The 22,508-nt window shown below is 39.4% G+C and overlaps 1 protein-coding gene across 6 annotated transcripts in view; it reads right to left on the bottom strand.

Annotated features, from left to right (window-relative positions):
- adcy7 (adenylate cyclase 7) overlaps nt 1-22,508 on the bottom strand; it is a 192,208-nt gene that overhangs the window by 60,511 nt on the left and 109,189 nt on the right. For 4 of the 6 annotated variants that reach the window (XM_060838122.1, XM_060838118.1, XM_060838121.1 and 1 more), the window contains 5 exons: nt 13,241-13,787; nt 10,619-10,816; nt 7,279-7,434; nt 2,009-2,158; nt 304-449 (listed from right to left, as the gene is read on the bottom strand). In XM_060838122.1, the coding sequence (XP_060694105.1) occupies nt 304-449; nt 2,009-2,158; nt 7,279-7,434; nt 10,619-10,816; nt 13,241-13,414 (824 nt within the window). In that variant the 5' untranslated portion in view covers nt 13,415-13,787. The remainder of the gene's footprint in view (nt 1-303; nt 450-2,008; nt 2,159-7,278; nt 7,435-10,618; nt 10,817-13,240; nt 13,788-22,508) is intronic. The other 2 variants (XM_060838120.1, XM_060838123.1) reach the window with 2 other exon arrangements.

Here is a 22,508-nt window from a genome sequence, read left to right as displayed (position 1 = left end):
AGGATCTCATAAAAGTGTGAAAAATTATGAATGGTTTGATCGGTTAGATATGGAGACTATGCTTTCACTTTCAACTTTGTTACAAAAATGCAAAATAATGTACTTTCTCATGCAGCTGGAAGTGGGGTACTCAATATAAAACATGTTCCTCAGGGGAATACTTGAAAAATCACTATATTTTAACATATTGCATTTTTTTTATTTCAAAAGTAGGCACAAACTGAAATTTTCTTGCGTGCACAGGCTAAATCTTAATGCAATGCTTTGTCGATACCATGAAGATCATGAATAGTTACATTGTACCTTACATTCTGGTGCCTCTTTACATACAAACTGTGGAAATTATCACGCTTGTGTGGATAATAATTACTTTCTTTCAAACGTTCAATAATAGCAAGTTTCATTTCCATAGATATATAAACTGGCAACACTGATAACAGCAGGCTTTCCTGGAATACAAGAAATGGTGCAGGGTAAATGTACATAACACCTTCAATATTTTATTGTCACCTTAGATAACCGTTCATTTGATTTAATAAAATTGATATGGCTTGAGGTCATTGAATCAACCTCACTACTCGGGAATAAATACTGAAGACTGCAATGTCAGTATTTAGCACCTCCAAGCCAACGATAAAATAACCACATCTTCAGACACCTTTAACATCCTACCAAGTACTACAGCCCCAAAGGAGACATCCCAAGAATGTTTTGAGTAGCGTTGAATATTAAGTGACAATTACAGAGAATTCGGTTTGGAATGTGGCTTCTCTCGAAGGTCGTAATCATCAAATTCCACTCTTTAGTTGGGGGCCTTACTTAGAAATAAATACGGCAAATTCAAGCAACCCATGCGTTGATCTTTCGACAAGTTAAAGCATTCACCCTGAAACCACGCAATTCACCTGCCCATATTTATAATTAACTCTTCCAGCAGGAAACTCCCTGGGAGAAACCCAGAATTGGGCTAACTCTAGTATTAGTCAGGTCAAGTCCACAACAGTTATAGTGAAACTTGTGTAAGACTAGCTTTGCATACGTGAGGTGGTGGGGGGGGGGGGGGGGGGGGGGGGGGAAGATTATTCACACAGATGGTACTGCATATATGTGCTATGGGATTATTCTCCATCAAATCAAGGTTGAGACGTGATTTACTAAAGGTCTTCAAAACCACACGGGATATGGAAAGAATTAGATAATGCGAAATTGTTCCCATTGGTGGAAGTGTTGAGAAGTAGAAGTCACCAATTTAAGGTTACCGGCAAAAGAGGTGGTGGTAACATATGGTATAGGTTTAAGGTGAGAGGGGAAAAATTTTAAAGGCGTCACTTTTTTACAGAGGATGATGCAGGTATGGAATGAGCTGCCAGAGGAAGCAGTAGAGGCAGATACAGCCACAATATTTAAACGATATTTTGACAGGTACACGAAGAGGACACATTTAGAGGGACATAGGCCAAGCACAAAAAAAAGGGACTAGTTCAGTTCAGGAAACATGGCCAGTTTGGATGGGTTGGACTTGTGTCAATGCTGTATGTGTCTTTCTATGACTCTGACTCTCAAACAAAAAATTGTTTTTACATATCAAATGGTTAGGATTGGAATGTACCGCCTGAGAGTGTGGGGGAGTCAGACTCCATCATCACTTTCAAATGGAATTATATAATTATCTGAACAGAAAAGAATTTCAGGGCTACAGGGAAAAAGGCAAGCAAGTGGAATTAAAAGGTATATTGCTAGCATGGATATGACAAACTAAGTGACTTCCTTCAAAAGTTCTAACTATTGTATGATCCTAGGGAAAGCTCAACTCGTGGAAATCTACATCAATCTTGGTGGAAGGGTAAAGTAGTCACAATATTTACATAAAAGACATTTTGGGAAAGCTTAATCCAATCTTTAATCATAATACTTTTAAACAGAAGGAAATGGATTACACATTGTATCATCCTCCCTAATAAAACTCTTGTTATGAACTGGAATTAAAGACAAACTTTACTATCCTCACCTGTTGTTTCTTCTTAATATCCAACTGCATCCTTATTTGTATGCAGCTTAAAGTGTCCTCATAAGTTTGCTCTAAGGCACGTTCCATTGAGAATTTATGAAAAAGGCCAATCAAGCAACCACAGAAAAATATTACAGCATTGGAAATCAACTGGAATACAAAAATAAAGGTTAGTATTTAAATGTAGTATCTGATTTGTCGAATGTATTATTTATATAACACTTAACATCCAAATCTTCACTGAAAGGTTGAATTGCTCTATTTTATACAGCTTTTATGAACTAACTATACTCTTACGGTTTCAAAACATAGTTACACCTAATTTGACTGTATGTGTGTTGATTAACTTATGTGGGGGAAAGGAAACTAATTGCCAGATTCTGGTAGTTTTGCTGCAGAGTAAAGTTTGGACAAGACATTTAAAAAGGGGAGGTGAACACAATCTGGCATGAAGGGCACAAAGTAGCAGACAACTTATTGTAGGAGTCCTGTAGAAACAGGAGAACTTCAGCTGTGTAACAGCAGTCTCCTTGTAAGAACCATTGTTTGGAACAACCTGGGTACCTAAAACCCCTGGCTTGGGTTTCCACAACAATCAAGTATAAAAACTGCAGTGAGGATCTTGCCTGGTGCAGGTTGGAAATCTTGCCAACTACTCAGAAGGCCACTCTCAAATACATTGGTGGCCAGTAGACTGTCTGAATAAAATCACTTCCTCCTACCATGAGTGGAATGGTAAATGAAATTCTCAATATCGTTTTTTTAACTTTCTTTTAATTTGTCCCTGAATCTGTACATGACATCTAACATCCATTAATGATCAGAGAATGCTTTAGAAACTGAAGTGTAAAGTGCCTGGTTGGAGGATGGTAATGGCTGCACTTCCTTCCCATTTGGTTGTATTACCATGCGATGACCAGCATGGGAGCAGCCCAAAAAAGAAAGAGCTTTATTGGAGACAAAAAAAAGTGGCTAAAGAATGCAAACTTATTTTTTTTAAAAAAGCACTTCTTTCTGGTAATTGATACCAGCTTCATAAACTGGTTTAGCATTTTTAAAGTCAGAAGTCACATGACACCAGGTTTATTTGAAATGACAAGCTTTCAGAGCATTGCTCCTTCATCAGGTGACTTCACACCAGTATCTCCACATCTTGGCAACTCAGAGTTATGATTGCGTAAACCACTTTAAAGGTTAGTACTCAACTTTACAAAGCCTACATAAAACAATAACAGAAATTGCTGGAACTTATCATGAAGAATCACCGGACCCAAAATGTTAGCTCTGCTTTCTCCCCACTGATGCTGCCAAATCTGTTGAGTTTCGCCAGTAATTTCTGTTTTTGTTTCAGGTTTCCAACACTCTCAGTTCTTTGTTTCATAAAGAAAAATAAAACAATGTTTTCTAAGCAAATTCTGGTGGGAGAAACAGATTACACAGATGCAGGTTACATAAAGGACATTAAAAATCAGCTGGTCATGAGCTGATGTTTCTCTATTCTGTTATGACCCAGTAAACTCTGCCAAACATTGACGCTGCTTGCCCTTGTACACTTGTAAACAACTGAGTAAATTCAACTAAAATGCTGTGCTACAATCATTATATTGCTCGGACGTTTGTTGTTGATGAGTCATCCATTGAGAAAGATAAGTATTTGTAGGATCTCTTTATCCTTAAACATTAATATATTAAAGAAAAACAAAACTTAGTTACAAAATCAGTGATAAACTGTCTAACTTCCAACAACAAAAATCTGTTTGTAGTTCATCTGTACGGCCTACCTTTAGCTTTAATAATTATAATAAAATTCAGGATTGAAGAAAATCATAGAATTACAGGAATTGTTTCAATGCAGAAGGAGGCCATTCAGCCCATCGTGTCTGCACAATTTCTATTTCCTTGTTCCAATCCAGTCTTTCCCCCCATCCCTGAACACCGTTTCTATACAAATAATTATCCGATGCCCTCTTGAATGCCTCAATTGAACCTACCCCACTGCATTTGCTAACAATTTGCTCACTGAAAAATCTCACAACTCCCTTGCTTTGCTTGCACATCACTTTAAATCTGCACCCTTTTGTTGTTTTTTACTTTCTGAATGGTAACAGCTTTCCCCATCTATTCAATCCAGCCTATGCACCATTTTGAAAACCTGCATCAAATTTCCTCTCAGAATCCTCCTCTCCACAGAGAATAGTCCCAAATTCTTCCATCTATCCCCACATCTGAAGTTTCTCATTCCTGGAACCATTCTTGTAAACAGCTTCTGCACTCTCTCCAATGCATTCACATCTGACTGATATTGAGGCACTTACAACTGTACACAAACCTGCAGCTCAGGTCTGAGTGTCTTGTACAAATCTCACATCAGCTACTGCTTTACTACTCTATACCACAATTAATTAAGCGAAGAACACTGTATGCTTTATTAACTGCTCTCTTCACCTATTTTAACACCTTCAAAGATCTGTGTGCATGTACACTCAGGTTCCTTTGCTCCTGCACCCTCTTTAGAATCATACCTAGTATTTTATATTGTCTTTTGATGTTCTTCCAACAAAAGTGTATCATCTCACACTTCTTTGCTTGAATCTCATCTGCCATATTCCACCATTACCAATGTCCTTGGACATCACCTTCCTCACAGTTTACAATTCTTTCAAGCATAGTGTCATATGCAAATTTAGAATTAGTCTTCTGCACACAAGAGATGCAGATCATCACTGTATATCAAGAAAAGCAAGGTCCCAATACCAAACCCAGGGGAACACTACTATAAACCAATCTGAAAAGTATCTATTGCTCATTACACTCAGTCTCCTATCACGCAGTCAACTTTGTATCCAATTAGACTTACAAAATTTCTCTTTACTGGAACAAGTAACTATAGCATCCTAGAGGGAGATTTAGGTGATATGAGCGTAATTAATTGAGCAAATTATATTCAATACTTTTCCAAATTCTGCCGCTACTAGCAGTGCTCACTTTAATTTGTCTGGTAGACGATGACAGAAAACTGCTTATCAAATTTTAAAATTACAATATTGCAAGCCCCTTTTCCAAACTGGAATTTAGATAGGCCAAGTTCAAAGCTCAGTAAATATGCCACACAACATTGTGAACTACACAAGTAGTAAATTATAGTGAAGGATGCTTAGCTATCATTAAATTTAATGACTATAATTACTTCTCCCTTCGGATTGTGATTATGTGCCAATCAATCACACCACCAGCTATCTATAGAAAATCCTACTGAGTACGGCTCAGACTGAAAAAGATCAGCAATAACAAATCACAATTTTGCCCTCAACCTCAGCATGCCCTGACAAGGAGAGCAAACCAAGGTAAAGCCACTGCATTCAAAAGTTGGTGAAATTGTCCCTTTACTCCCCCACCTCCAATAGTCCTAAATTCTTCTCCTATTAGATCTTTCACACAGCAGAGTCTGGTAATAGGTTATGATTTCTGTGGCCATTTTTTCTTGGAGGTAAGCTCACTCGATGCAGTGCATGACTTCTGCCAAATGCAAAAGTATAAATTGCCATTTGAAATAGCGGCTGGGTGATCTACACAGCACAAAAAATGTGAAAGCCTGGGCTTCACTGTTGACAATATCTACTTGGAGTTCATGGTGAAATCAAATAAAAAAAAGTGTGACCTGGAGAACCTCAAATATGTTGCAAGATTGAAATAGAATCAAAAAGTTTTGTTTAAGTCAAACAATGAGAAAGGGATCTGAATAATTTATGGTATCCAAATTTCTATGTTACAGTCTCTAACACTTTGCCTGCTGCTTATATCCCCAGATGATATGAGGCTAGGCACAGCAGCTGAGTCAGAAAAAACAGCTCAGACCCTACAAAAGGAGGTTGTACAATTCTATACATTGAGACTTCTGACAGACAAATGAAAAGGAACAAGTACATTATGTATGCTGCAGGAACAGCAAAACGGTGAAATGGAAACAAATGTTTAGGTGCATTCTAGGCTCACCTTTAGGTACATCAGATATCTGTGCAAAGGAGACTGTTGAAAGATGGGGCATGATTTTCCCATATTCTAAGTACTGGTGGGGGGCGGAGTTTGAGGGGGAACAAGGGAGCTCTCTCACAGTGTTGATAGGAACAGTCCTGTTATAATTCTCTACACTGGTCCCCTGAGACTTCAGAAACCACTGGTCAGAGACCAGCATCTCCTGACTCCTAAAGTCCAACTCTGGAGTTCTCTTCCTTGGGAATCAAGCAGTCGGAAGTTTTCATTTTCTCTTGTTGGAAGTTTGGGGGTCACAGGGAGAGGGGAAGCTGATGCCTCCAATTATCCCCAGATCTGGTCAATTGGCAGCCCCACCCCCACCCCCATTAACCTGGCAGGTTGCCGTGATTTACCATAATTTTGGGAAACTAATCATCTTTTGTGTTACAGGAGAGATGGTGAGTTGCTCATTAATTGATGACTTAAGGGCACGAGGTGGAGCTTCTCGTCTAGCATTCAATTGTTCGGCTGGCAAGAAGAGGGCAAGTTACTCTCTGGGACCAATTCACACCATTATTTCCCTTTCTCATCAACTCTTTCACCACCTCCAGCAAGGGGAAAATTGCATTCATGATGGGAAGTGAGCAAGATCTGAAATGACAATGACAATTAGGAGTAGGGACACTAGTTTGAGGTTTGCCAGGATGTTAGACCAATGAAGCACAGTTGTAAGCTGGTGAAGGGAACTTCACGTAAAAAATCATGAAGATCAAGTTCATACAAAATAAATAAAAGCACTTAGAATGATCTTCCAGATAGCAAAGTGGAATAGTCAGGACGAAAACCTAAAGGTAAGTTAATTAATCAGGAGAATATATTCTTTGTGCACATTTTAGTTTCTTCACTGCTTGTGGGGGAAACATATTGCTTGTTATCATATATCATTGATCACAATTAAAGGACACACAGTTTATTGCAAAGTTTCTTAAATTTATATTAATCTAACAACACTGAATTTGGCATTAAGAAACGTAACAAGATTTCATCATACCATATTTTTGTCATTGGGCTTTCTCTTTCAATTCACTCATTTGCATACATCATTTATGTATTCATTTTAGTGTGCATAAAGTAAGATATCAATGTATTCACTTCTCATTTATGAATGCATTTTCATCTTTGATACGTATGCGTGTCAAACCTACTGACATAATCATGGAATTTTGACTTAGATGAGTAGCGGGTCCAAAAGGAAAGAGAAAATTATACAATCACTTCAAAACTTCAAGTAGACTCACCTGGTAAGTACATAAACTGATTGGTAAAACTCCAAAATGAATACTGAGGGTAACAATATGAGAGATGGATGACAGGATACTTGCAAAGATGGCATCTCGTATACATAATGGCAGCATTGTATACAAAACAAAGTTTATGTACAAAAAAAATGGTACCTTAAATGAAATAGAAAATAAGGTTTATTATTTAAATCTCAAACTTGTATCCTGTACTTGTAAAACAACCTCCAAACAAAACAATTTGTGCTTTACTCTTTATATCACAGGACAAGTTTTAAAAGTTCCTTCTTTGACATCATACCCTCAACAAAGGCAAGAGGTGACACAGTCCTTTGCTTTAGCAATGTGCAAGCAATACCGTTGCTAGGAGATATGAAAGGGTGCTCTTCAATTTTCTCTCTCTCTCCTGTGCGATGTTGACTTATTCAAGATTGGTATTTCCATACAAATACCACAATAAATGGCAGAGCAGGGAAATCTGATTCCTCCTAAATGCAGAGGCACCACACTCTACTCAAATGGAGAGGACAACAGGACTTTGAAATAGCTACAAGGACTGGAGGTGATTGTTATTGATTCTTTAGGAAGTGTTGCTGGATTTAATCATATGGGATGCTGTTATTCTTCATAGTTTAATAGTATTTCTCTTTCACATTGAGAATGCAACTGCAATGTACTGCATTTACCAACCAGAGGTTGCCCTATGGAGACGTAATTGGTTCTTAAAGAGATCCCAGGGTGTACACCTGCACTATTTCTCATTAACCTGTTCAGAGAGGGTATTACACCTCCTGAGCAGGCAAAACTTGAACCTGGGCCTCTTGACTCCAACATAGTGCCTCTATCCCAGCACCACATGAACCTTAAAGACTACTCTAAGTATATACTGGGCCTAAATATCCAGCTGACTGAGAGTTTTAGAGGAAAAACACTATTCCAGAGCAATACATTGACTATAGGAGTTGGAAGATCATGTTACAGCTGTATAGAAATTAGTTGGGCCACTATTGGAATACAGTACTGAGTGCAATTCTGGTCTCACAGCACAGTTCCCATGGAGCTCAAGTCCCATTTTTAAAGTGTAGAGATGTTTCATCACTAGCATATGCCAACAGTCCAATATAGCCACAACACTGGCATCTAACAAATCAGGTGGAAAATTATTTGGATATGTCTTATCCACAAAAAGCAGGCCAATGCTCACTGGCCCATGATTTCCACATCAACCTACTCTCAAATCAATAACAAAGTGAAGGAAGAGGTCAGCAACAGTGCTATCAAGTGGCACTTACACAACAATTACCTGCTCACTGATGCTCAGCTTGGATTTAGCCAAGGCCGTTCAGCTCCTGAGCTCTTCACAGCCTTGGTTCAAACATGGGCTGAACTCCAGGAATGAAGTGAGCGTGACTACCCTTGACATTAAAGCAGCAATTAAATCAAATGCCCACATAAAACTGAATCCAGTGGAAATGAGGCAAAACATCTTCACTACACTGCTCACCAGAGGAAGATAGTTGCTGCAGACCAGTTATCTGAATCTCAGAACACCTCTGCAGGAGTTCAAGTAGATGTCCTAGGCCCAACCATTTTCAGCTGCTTCATCATTAACCTTCCCTCCAACATAAGGTCAGAGATGGGGCTGTTTGCTAATGATTAGTGTTCAGCTTCATTCACAACTCATCAGATATGGAATCAGTCTATGCTCAAATATAGGAAGACCTGCACCACATTCAGTGGCTGATAAGTAATAAATATCATTTATTCCATACATAGGAGATTGATACGTGACCTTATAGACGTTTATAAAATAAAAAGAGGTATAGATAAGGTGAATGGTAGGAGTCTTTTCCCCAGGGTGAGTGATTTCAAGACCAAGGGGCATATTTTTAAGGTGAGATGAGAAAGATTTAAAAAAGACACGAGGAACATTTTATTTTCTAAAACACGGTGATGCATGTGGAATGAACTTCCAAAGGAAGTGGTGGATGTGGCTATAGTTACAACATTTGAAAGACATGTGGATAAGGACATGAATAGGGAAAGATTGGAGCGATATGGGCCAAGCATAGGCAAGTGGGACTAGTCTGGTTTGGGACTATGGTTGGTGTGGACTGGTTGGACCAAAGGGTCTGTTTCTGTGCTGTGTGACTCTAAATGCCAAGCAATGACCATCGCCAACAAGAGGTGGTCTAATTACACCCCCCTTGACATTCAATTGAGGGGGGGGGGGGGTAATTCCCCATTCTCAACTTCCAGGGAGTGTGGATGCAATCCCTATTAATCAGGAACCAAACTGGATCGAAATAAGTCCTGTGGCTACAAGTGCAGATCAGTAGTTTGATATTCTGTAGTGGGTTATTCAGCTGCTGACTTGAGAAATTCATTCCAGAATTTCTAAGGCACAAATCAGTATTATGGAATGCTCCCCAATTATGTGGATAAGGCTAACTTAAACTAGTCAAGCAGCTTAACACTATCTGGAATAAAGCAGCTTGCTTTACTGGCACTCCATTCCCCACTGAAGACATCCATCTCATCCACAGGGTGCACACTGTAGTCTTAGCATGTTCAATCTACGAAGTATATGCCAGCAATTTGACAGTATCTCTTAACCTCTTGGTCTTGAGTATCTGAAGGAAATAGTGCAGCATGCACATGGGAACACCCATTAGCCACAGGTCCCTCATTTAAGTCATGCACCATCCTGCCTTGGAAATATGTCACAATTGTCATTGGATCAAGATACGACAATTCCTTAAGGAACATCACTGTTGGGTTCTCCTCATTACACCAATTGCAGCAGTTCAAGGTGGCAACTCAAGAGCAGTTAAGTTTTCAATAAATGATGGCAATGCCAACAGCAACACTATCCAGTGAATGAAAAAAAAATTGAAGCTTAAAGGAATCACTTGAAAGACTGGATCTCCAACATTGCAGCATAGTTTAATTGAAATCAAGGGCTTCATGTCAAGTAATGAACATAATTTCAATGGTTTCAAACCATGTTTTTCCAAAGGTTACCAACTAAGAGAAACTGATTCAACGAGAGTTGAAAAATTAGAAGCAAATTTCACCTTGGCTTAAATTGCACATTTAATAAAATTTCCAGTTGACAAATCTGGAAAAGTGACCTGATTTCACTTGAGATACACAGGGTGTAACTTATACAAGGGATTTCTTAAGTTCCCTTGGGAAGTTTTGTTTAAAAAAAACTGCAGGAATAAAGCAACTTTCGGCTAAAATTACAGAAGAATCCATGCAGAAATTCAACAACAAAGAATATAAGACAAAACAAATGTGCACCATAACAGGAAGTTAAAAATTGAAACGAGCTTACCTGGTCCCAAGCAGAGATAGTATCACCAGCAAAAATGAAAACGTACCCCATAGTAAGAAGACAAACCCAAATGACTAATGCAAATATCTTCATCCATCTTTGAAATAAGGACTCAATGCAGACAAGAATAAAAATCACTATAAATATGCCCAAAGCAGTGCATAATGTAATAAAAAAGAGAAGGTGCATCTGAACATTCTGTTTGAAAGAAAATACATAATTAATATGAATTATATATGACTTGATTTCCATTTGTGAAGCACTGTAATTATATATAGTTATTCATTACCACAATCACATAGAAGGCTTGACCACAATAACTGTTATGGTGCCACATCAAAATACACATACTTAAATTACTTCAAATATCAAACCATTTTCTAGACCATTAAAGGTTGCCTCACTGTTGTCTCTTCAATGTTTATTCTCCAATGGATGGTCAGTGCACGGATAGGATAACCTAATTAACTGTGGCTCAGTGTCAAAGCTCGTTATGAGCTGAGTATCAGAGTGCCTTAAATATCTAACTCTGGCTTCAGAGCAGACATCAATCTCTCCCTTTTCACACTTGTCCGTCAATGTGGCTTGTTCAGTTTTATAGCATTAATTCAACTGAAACTGTGGATTTTTCTCTCCGCTGGTTGCACTCAGTAAATCATAAATGTTCTCTCTGACTTCATGGAGAAACCTTGAGTGCTATGGACCCATAGGAGGATAGGTCCATGATTTGCATCTCATCCACAGATTGAGTAGCTGATCTATATCAGCTGGGGATATCCACCACCCAAAACTTGGAAACTTCATTTGATTTAAGATTCCACCATAAACACATGGCGCAAGACCATTTTGCATCAAAATAAAATCCATTTTATGATCACATTTAGTGATTTTTCCACCTACACCATCCAAAAATATGCATACATTTTGATCTCTATGTTGTGTCAGTTTATTCCCAAAGAAGGAAATTAAAATGGTGCCTGCCCCAAAAATTTTGAAGGAAATATTTCAGTAATTTGGTTGGCGTTCGCTGGTATTTACAGGTTTGAGATTGATTGCATTTAAAACGGTTCATTTATTTAATTGGGCAATATTGTGCCGGATATTTTTGCTTCTTCCTAAGCAATTGAGTTAATTATGATTTTCTTTCATATGACAAACATTAATGAGGCTTGGGTGGTATGACAATTTAGAATTACAACACCGTGGTGACCAAAACATCAGCTGGTGTGGCACCAACCTCTGCCGAATATAAACAGCACAAGGTCAGCAGTGGGAATTCTGAAATTTATTTTAAAAAATTACATTGAAGCCATAATTCCAACCAGTGATTTCTCTCTTTAAATAACTGTGACTGACTTACAAAATGAAAAAGGGAATCAATATATTCATTCTCAAGAAAGTCAGTATCTGGAAACCATTCCAACTTCCCATTGTAAAAGGGAAGCTTTGATTTTGATCTGTAGTAATCTAAGTGGTAAACTCTAGACTTGACCATTCCAATAAACTCCTGGTGAAACTTTCCCCATTCTACCTTCTAGAAATCTTGAGATCATCCAAAACACTACAACACGAGTCTTATCTTGCACATTCCCCTATCTCTACTGGTCAAAGACTTGATTTCAAAATTTATCCTCGGTTCAAATTCCTTACTCATTCCTTCTGTCCGCATCTATGAAATCTGCTCCAGCCCCACAACCTTCCAAAATATCCATACTCCTTCAGTTCTGGAAATTTGAACATCTGTGACTGTGCCTTCAGATTGCTTTGGTCTAAAGCTCTGGAATTCACTCCTTACACCTGCCCATCTATCTCTCTCCTCTTTTATGACACTCCTTAAAACATACTTCTTTCATCTGACCTGACCTTGTATCATGCCTCCATGTCATATTTTGTTTGGCATGCTGCTGTCAAACACCATGGGACATTTTGTTACATTGAAACACTGCATAATGACAAGATCTTGCTGTTGGTTGAGGTATTGCTGTGCTGTTAGGGAGTTTCAGGATTTTGACCCAGTGACGGTGAAAGAATACTGAGATATGAACAATTCTAGATACAGGGAGAAAGTGAAGACTGCAGATGCTGGAAATTAGAGTTGAGAGCGTGATGCTGGAAAAGCACAGCAGGTCAGGCAGTATCTGAGCAGCAGGAGATTCGACGTTTTGGGCATCCGCCCTTCATCAGGGATGTCTGATGTAATTCCTGAAGGGCTTATGCTCGAAACATCAAATCTCCTTCTCCTCGGATGCTGCCTGACCTGCTGTGTTTTTCAGCACCACACTCTCGACTCCAATTCCAGATACAGCACAGCTATATGGAGGTGTAGTGTTCTGGTGTGCCTGGCATATCTGAGGAGGCTACAATGTCAAAACTTGTTCCAAGTTCTTTCCTCAAAATGAGACAATAATTGACAACATAATTCAAAAACAAAACTTCAAAATACCACAGTTTAAAATGCATTGAGTTAATGTGTTACAATGAATTGGCTCTATAGGTTTTCAGATCTAAATATATACCAAATTTGTATTGAAAAATGACACAGGAAAGTAGCATTCTTCATTTACAAAGAATATTAACAATTCATAATGTATAAATTGGCAAAATATTTAGACTAACACTTACCAGCTCAATGGAAAAGAAAAGAGCAATCAGAGCTATACAAGCCCCAATGATTATCACTAGGAAGAGGACAACAAGTGGTAGTTGCTGGCTCATACAGCAATAAGTCTCATACAGTGAGTCTGTACTTTTACGAGCTTCATTTTCACTAATAAAGTATTTTCCCCTTGATGGCATTGTTATCAATCAATTTTTTTTTCCTTACAAGCTAAAATGTTGGAAGTTCAAAATTTAAAGCATGTCTACCAAGGCTTCTTGTTAAAGGAGATTTTCACTTCCTGTTTGGTTAAAAGCACTGTTCTTGATTTAGTTGCATTCTGGTGGTTTTCTTCCAGCTCAAAAGCAGTGTAAAAGGAAGTGGGGATCATTCTGCCCAGTCTTTTCTGACGTTTTGGCCCACCATGTGCTCTTCATTAATTGTAGTGAACATGATTCTCAGCTTTGAAAGAACATCTTGTTTCCAGCACTTCTGAATGATCATTGCCAAATAAATGATATGCTTTACAACATCTGGGAAAGCTAGTTACTGCTTTCTCTCGTATTATCTGTCCTGCAAAGAGTGTAATAAAAGAGGAATAGGTTAGATTGAGCACTTGCAGGTAGGACAATTCATATTATGCATTTCAGCAAATTGCTATTCAATTATTTCTTTCTGAACTGAACATTCACTGCAGCTTTGTTGATTGAACTCAGTTTTATAAATACATAATTTTAAGTACCTTCCTACCTATTGTTGATTTATTCTGAAACTGTTATACAATTTCAAAAACCATGATATACATAGAATATATTGTAATAATATAAACCTTAAATACATTAAATTGTTTGGGTTCCAATGAGGAGTCATATTGGACTCAAAATCCTATTTCTCCTTGCCAAACCTACTAGGTTTCTCTAGCACTTCATGATTTTAAACTCAGTCAGACTATCAAATTTACGCTAAATCATCACTAATATTTTCTTCCCAATTTTCCTATTAGAGACATTCAAAAAAAAAGTACAATGGATTATGAATAACATTAGTGTTTTTCAAATTACACTTCTCTTTCTCATTTGCCACAGCCTACAACTTATTTGTGCAGTTTTAAATGGCATAGCATTCTTAAAAAGGCCTGTTTCTTATGCAGACATTTACACTGCTTCAGTAAGGTTGTACTGATATCCCAAATTATAACATCAACTATAACAACATTTATATAAAAGACATTCCTTATAAAAATACCATACAAAGAGAAATTCAAGCATTCTTTTCTTTTCCTCAATGTACAAAAGTCTGCCCAAACATCTTAAAGTGAGATTAAAGACTTCAAATACATTTCCATGCTTTTCAGAAGGCAGAGACTGAGAAAGACATGTGTTGCTGCTTACGTTACTAAAAACTTCCATGGTAACAGCAAAGAGTAAAGAACAATGAATGTTAGTATTGAGGGTTACATTTAAGGAGCTATGACAAACACTTTACGAATGGATGTTTGAATTAACTTCTTTCAGCACTCCGGAAACTGGGGTATTATAATTGTAACAAGAACAACAGGATTTCTGAATAAAGCTCTATTAAGGACGGATAACTTGGTCACAGCATTTCCACTAACAGATTACCATCTCCATGGCAGTTTCTAGCATTTCTTCATGGGAAATAATGTGCCAGAACAGTCCCTACACCAGAGTTAGAACAACAAAAAAAATCATTTAACCAGCCTGTACACACTGATACATTATCATTCTTGTAAGATTATCAAGGTACTATAGACAAAATAGACCAATCCGTATATACAAGGAATAAATTCCAGTTTCTCTTTACTAAAGGGATAAAGAATACATTTTTTAAGTGTTAAAAACAGAATTTGATCCGTTAATGACAGAGTACCATTTAACTCGAGTTCAGTTTCATGGAGAGTCAAACTGAGAGGCATCTGACCGAAAGTTGCTTCTCTCACTTGACAGGGCAAAAGTTACTTTCTTCATTCCCCCTTTTCTTCACCGTTCATACTTTTACTGTGTACTACCATTACAATACTTGCAGCAACCAGAGTCCAATCTACAAAAAACTTTGTTTATACACAAGAACATGTAAAATATATTAAATCAATAACTATATTAAATAAGAATTTATCATTACTTCCTACCAACATGGACATTTGCAAGTTATCCAACCTGACCAGAATAGCTTTCCTCCTAGTTAGTGGAACAAAACAAAAAAGTAGCAAACATCAACAGGAACACAGGATAAACACAGCAACTAGTACCAGAATAACCCCATTATTTTCCTGTGGCATGGTCAACATACTAACGTGGACATGGGATATCAATTAAATGTAGTGAGGAAGGGAATAGTGAAAAGAACAATTGTATTTCATCATGTTAGAAGACGACACCTTTAGGTTAGACATCATTTTTAGATAGGGTAAAAACAATGACTGCAGATGCTGGAAACCAGATTCTGGATTAGTGGTGCTGGAAGAGCACAGCAGTTCAGGCAGCATCCAAAGTACAGCGAAAATGACGTTTCAGACAAAAGCCCTTCATCAGAATTGTAATCCAGAATCCATTTTAGATATCCATTTTACCCAGTCCAATTTGACTCTCCTTTAACCTGAACCTGGTTTCCATTCAGTAGGTTACATCTGGAGTCCCCTAAGTTATACTTGTCCCCTCCTATTTCTCATCCATTTCTATCCCTCAGCAACAGCATTCAAAAACAGAATGTCAGCTTCCACATGTACACAGACAATATCCACTTCTACCTCATCACTGGCAGTGCTGGATGGGCAGGAATATCCTCCACTTAAATATTGGGACACACCAGGCTCTTTCATTTCCATCACAAACTCTGATCCCTGCATTACAATTGCGACTGCACATCAAAAATACATCATTGATTTTAAAGCATTTTGGGACATCATCTGGTCAGGAAGGATCCTAGATAAATGCAATTTTTTTCCTTTCACTCTGAGCAATAATTCCAACCTCCTCCCGAGAATAACTAGACTACCATCAGCCATGCCATCTTATTTGACTCAAACATAATATTTGAACAATATATCTTCACTACCTCCAAAGGCAAGGACATCCATCTCCAATAACACTTCCTATCTTCAGTTCAGTTCATTTGGCGATTAAACGTTCATTGATAACCCTTTTATTTGCAATCTCAACAATTCATATGCTTTCCTAACTGACCTTGTACCTTCTGGGAATGAAGTCACCCAAAACCCTGCTGCCCTATCATTGATGCATTTGTCATGACAGTGTTGCTAGGAGTGACTATCGCATAGTCCTTCCAGATAACAATTGGTGTCACAAACTGGATACAGGTTTCAGATCACCAAAATGGGTCTGCCAAAGGGTGAGTACATTTTATTTCCCATCCAGAGTCAGTGCAGTAAGCCAGAGGACAATCCGAAGAAAGTGAGGACTGCAGATGCCGGAGATCAGAGTTCTGAAGTGGAAAAGCACAGCAGGTCAGGCATCATTCGAGGAGCAGGAGAGTCCACGTGTCAGGCATAAGCCCTTCATCAGGAATGTGAACAATCTGATCAAATATCAAATTAATCTAACATTCACTTTCAATGGTATTAGAAATTGTATCAAGATTCTGGAGGTCACCGTAGACCAGAGACTGAATTGGTGCAGCCATTGTAATAACTACAAAAACGAGTCGTAGGCTGAGAATTCTGCAGGAAGTAACTGCACATCCCCACCCCAACCCCACATTCCCCGCCAAAGCTTCTCCACCATCTAAAAGGCACATGTTAGTAGTATATTGGAGTACTCTCCACTTGCCTGGATATGTGCAGCTCCAACACTCAAGAAGATTACCGTCATCCAGTACAAAGCAAGCCACTTGATTGGCACCCATCTACCAACTTCAACGTGCACTCTTCACCAGCAAAGCAGAACAGTAACCATTTACAAAAAGCATACTGCAACAACTCACCACAGCTCCTTTGATAACACCTTCTAAACCCACAATTTCTACAACACAGAAGAGTAAGACCAGCAGATACATGGGCAACAAATCCTAGCTAGCAATGCCCACACCCCACGAACAAATTCACTAAAAAATTCTTAACATGATAGGTTTATTTGGGGCAAGTGCCAGTTTAAATGTAATTGCATCTTCAGCAGAAACAGGAACACATTCCGTATTTCAGCACTGTTTCCAGCTGCCCTCAACAGGCAACATGTGGAAGGCAAGGGTAGGACATATCTGCTTGCTCCCTATGTTTCGGAGGAGGGTGGTGGGGGGAGGGGGTGGAAAGGTGACTGGTTTATTTTCAAATGAGTAACACAGTTTGAAATTCAATCACATTCTATTGCAATCTATTAAAGTTGACTATAATAAAAAGAGAAAACACTGGAACTATTCAGAAGGTAAGATAGTATCTGTGGAAAGAAAGAAACAGAATTGATGGTCTGGATCTTCAAATAGCTGCATGATCAGGACACAGCACAGATTGTCTTGGGATCCTGTCACCTGTAGTATTTTCCAAGATGCGTATTCCTGGTACCTTTCAGCATTTTTCATGTATAGATGCTACATACTGGTATAGGAGTGGCACAATGTAAGTGGCTTTTGAGGTGGTTTGCTGTGTCAATGGCATTTCTAGTGATCAGTGGCAGAGAATACACCACTGTCAACTATCAACAGAAGTTACACTTTTCTTAGATAAGACGACATTTATTGCATTTGATCAGATAGAGTTATGAGAGCCTTACAGAACTGGTACAGATACAGCTGCTCCATGTGAAAATTACAGTAAAACTCCTGGTCTCTACCCACAATTTGTGACATTACAATCAATCAAATTAATCCTCCTACATATTAACCTGGGCATATTCCAGATATGGGGTGACTCAGGAAATAGGGTTGAATTCCAGCAGTCTTATCATCAAGGATTGTGACAAGTCCAGAAGACTGTAAAATACCTCACCGTAAGAGGAGTTATTGTCCTCAGGTATACATTGAGCTTTATTGAATTAGGAGGCCAAGGTAATGTGGTCAGAGTGGGCTTTGATAAAGTGTGCGCTGGTGGTCTTGCATGCCTTCCACCCTGTTGCAGACCTACTTGCCACTGGCTCTGTTTTGCCACCTTTCCGCTTTCCCCTTGTTCAAAATTTGTTCCAGCTAAACATTTCCTCATTCTGATGACAGGTCATGGCGCTGAAACATCATGCTGGAGCTCATGTGCCTCTGACGTTTTTCGGGAGGATAGGGACACATTACGTAGCTTAGGTTGCAAGCCATCTCCATCCAGGGCTCTTCTGAAACTTAAATGTACCCACGCATGTACCTCTGCAGCCCACGCATCATGTGTAGATAAATAATAAGTCAATTAACACTAATATTTTACTGCCCATGCCATAAGGAAGATAGTGCAGTCAGCTTGGCAGGAGTTAAATACATTTTTTTTTAAAAAGTGCTTAAAATGTCAAAAGGATTTGGTGTGCGGTAATCAGATGGTGCCCCTTACCTATTAAAGGAAACTTCCTAGAAAATAGCAACACAGCTTCCTTCCCATCTATTTTCCACAACTGCTTTATCTTGCTTCTATAGTAAAATGTGCTTCTCAAGGAAATAATGATAGCTGTTTATACACCAATGTTTGTCAAGAATAGAGCCCACAGCTTAACATTGCAAATAAGAATGCACTGTTAAAACATTATCCACATAATCGCCACAAATCACATTTAAGTTTAAAACTATTTCATAAACCTGGAATTAGTTCAAATAAGATAGAATAAGCACTTCACTCAATCCTTTTGTAGACGTGCTATTGGTTCTAGAGCATAAATCTGGTTAAGACAAGCAAGTGAAACGGGTTATTTTTCAAACAACTTTCCTCAGTTATCTTTTCTGGGTTTCATGTCCAACTGTTTACAGCTCTGTAGAAGGTGGCAGTGGGCCAGTGTCTTACCTAGGTGACGAGTCAACATCAATTTACTGAATAGAGGTTGGCAGGCTCTTCACACAGTGGGGCATCACAGCTCTTCTAATTCTGCTCTCAGCTGATGTTCACATATTCTGGATTAGTGGTGCTGAAAGAACACAGCAGTTCAGGCAGCATCCAAGGAGCAGTAAAATCAACGTTTCGGGCAAAAGCCCTTCATCAGGAATTAAGGCAGAGAGCCCGAAGCGTGGAGAGATAAGCTAGAGGAGGGATGGGGTAGGGAGAAAGTAGCATAGAGTACAATAGGTGAGTGGGGGAGGGGATGAAGGTGATAGGCCAGAGAGGAGGGTAGAGTGGATAGGTGGAAAAGAAGACAGGCAGGTAGGACAAGTCATGGGGACAGTGCTGAGCTGGAAGTTTGGAACTGGGTGAGGTGGAGGAAGGGGAAATGAGGAAACTGTTGAAGTCCACATTGCTGCCCTGGGGTTGATGTGTTCAGAGGCGGAAGATGAGGCTTTCTTCCTCCAGGCATCTGGTGGTGAGGGAGTGGCAGTGAAGAAGGCCCAGAACCTCTATGTCCTCGGCAGAGTGGGAGGGGGAAATCGAAATGTTGGGCCATAGGGCGGTGTGGTTGATTGGCACATATATCCACTTTACAGCATCGGTCCATACAGAGTGATCAGGAATCAGGAAGTCAAACTTTTTGTTTGTTGCCCCACTGCCATGGAGCTGTATTTCAGCATGATGTGTGATTTCACAAAAAAGTAAAGTAGCAAATTCCATCTTGAGCACATAAAGAGATTTCTACACTTGAAATTGTTCACATCGTGCTCTTAAATTAAGCAAGGATACTAAGTCCAAATATCTCACCTTCCCTCTGCCATTGAAACTCAGGCCTAATGGAGTCCAGAGGTGCATTTTTGAGGAAAACCGAGCTGTTTTTAAATTTTGCTGAACAAATCAGCATTATTCTAAACTGGTAGATTTACACCAGTTGCACTTCAATGGATTAAAAAAAAATCACTTTACAATTCAGAGGAACGGCACAACGAAGCAGGTGAAAATGACAATGTGACAGAATTTCTGACCCTCCATGACCACCCTCATCCTTAGTCTCTTGGAAAACCTGCTGATATATAGAATTACGGTCACACCCTGCTATTGTTACTGACCTTTGGCAACAGTAATAAAGTTTGGCCTTGCTTAGGTAATGTATGTGTCGACAAACTACTTCAGAAGACACAAGTTTCTATGGTTCTCTCAAGTGTCAAATAGCTAATTATCCTAGGACCAGTACATACAACCACAAACATCATTGTTTAGAGTGGACTAATCATTCAATATGGAAGAATGGTTATTAGATCTAAAAATTGATTGCGAATGGTGTTCATTTATCGCCTTTTGTTTCTGTGCACTTCAAAGAAAGTCAGATTATATTCCTCTCTGAAACATATTTCACCTGAGGAGCAGTGAGGCTAACTTCAATGCAGCAGTTTGAGTTTCCAAAGATAATGCCGCAGAAACACAGGGTGGACTTTTATGCACAAGAGGCTGGTGCTACTGGTGGACAAGTAGGAGAAGGAAATGCTGCCCATTTCAGGAAAGGCTAGACACACAACATTGTGCAGCAATTTGCTGTGCTGAGATGTGGAACCTGATCATTAATTGGTGGGTATGAGGGGGAAAAAAAAATCAGAGGATGTCTGGCATCAGCTGACCAGTTCAGGAGGTCCAGGTAATGCATTGCAGACTCTGCTGCAAAGCCCACAGTGCACAGATACTTCCCTGGAGTCTCCCTCCAAAAGCACTAGGAGACTCTCCAGGCTGACTGAAGAGGCTGCAGGGAAGGCTAGCAGCCATGGAGTCCATAGCAGCCATGCATGGGTCCACAGCAGTCACACTGGGTCCAATGCAGTAAAAGGGTCAACTAACCTGCTTTACATTGAAAAGCTGGGGGGCCTCCCCAGAGGGCATTGAGCAATGTCTCATTGCAAGGAGAGGGGTCAGCCAGCTAAGGGCTCATATTGTTAGCATCAGCAACAGATGTAACTGGAGATCTGGTGGTATGATTGTGTGCCAAATCAGGAAAAATTATAAAATGTGGATCACTACGAGGGAGATCCTATTATCTGAGATAAGGGAGTTAGGTGCTCTTTGAGGCAACTGAAAACCTCTCCGAGTCCCTGCAAAAGAAACTGATTCATGAGGCAACCACTCCTCCTCTGCTGTGTGAAGCCAACACCCAGTGAAACGTATGCTGCTGCATTTGGCCTGAGTGGTGCAAGCAGAAGAACTACAACTTGAACATGGTCTGCTCAATAAGCACCTTATGGAACCAGAGAGCTGGCACACTACACCTCTCTCTGGTGGACTTTGTGCATTCAGACATGTGTCATAGGCTACATTTTTAGTGGACATCCCATATCTATCAAGACCTTTGCTTGCAGTTGCACAGGCTGTGGTGCCTGTGAGTGACTTAAGTGTGGTGCTCACAGACAAGATGCACATTGATGGAATGGAACAGTTCCAGGTCAAACCCTGTGATGTTGACAACAATCTGATCCACAACACGCCATCCAGCCAAACGAGCCAACTAGCCAACTGCCCGTCCCTCCAAGGAGTCAAATGCTGGGGTAAATTACACATTCATATGCACGTTGTAGTGAGTGGCTACAGACCTGATGTTGATGCATGTACTGTGGATTTAAAAGTTGATACTCATCTTGTCTGACCAACTTATAAACACCATTCCAATGGCTAGTATGTTCTGGAATGGAAGGTGCATTTTACATACAGTTTAAAGGAGAGAAGAATTAATCCAAGACGAGTATATTATACACAAATGAGGACATGAGGAGGGGATTAAATAGAGCTTGTGAAAGTGAGTTACCAATTTATGTTCAGGAATGGGTCAACGGAAAAGCAATGACAGGATTAGAGTGGTGCTGGAAAAGCACAGCAGGTGGAGACTCCCTGCTTTCAGTCCTGAAGAAGGCTTTTGCCCGAAACGTCAATTTTCCTGCTCCTCGGATGCTGCTTGACCTGCTGTGCTTTTCCAGCACCATTCTAATCCAGACTCTGATTTCTAGCATCTGCAGTTCTCACTTTTGCCTAGAAAAGCAATGATAGACATTTAACGGGGATGTAGGTAGGGTTCTAAATGAATATGCTGCGCAGGTATTCAGGTAGAGGTATTCCCATTTATATGCTGCACTTGTCCTTTTAGATGGAAGTGGTCACAGGTTTCAAAGGAGCTGTCTGAAAATCTTTGAATTTGTGCAGTGCATCTTACAGACAGTACACACAGCCTCTGCGGAGTGTTGGTAGAGAGAGCAGACATTTGTGGATGCGGTGCCAATCAAGTGAGTAGTTTTCTCCTG

Source organism: Hemiscyllium ocellatum, chromosome 17, assembly GCF_020745735.1.
Source record: "Hemiscyllium ocellatum isolate sHemOce1 chromosome 17, sHemOce1.pat.X.cur, whole genome shotgun sequence".
In the NCBI taxonomy this organism is placed as follows: domain Eukaryota; kingdom Metazoa; phylum Chordata; class Chondrichthyes; order Orectolobiformes; family Hemiscylliidae; genus Hemiscyllium; species Hemiscyllium ocellatum.
Note: the sequence above shows the minus strand (reverse complement) of the source record. Positions and strands in the feature narration are given on the sequence as shown.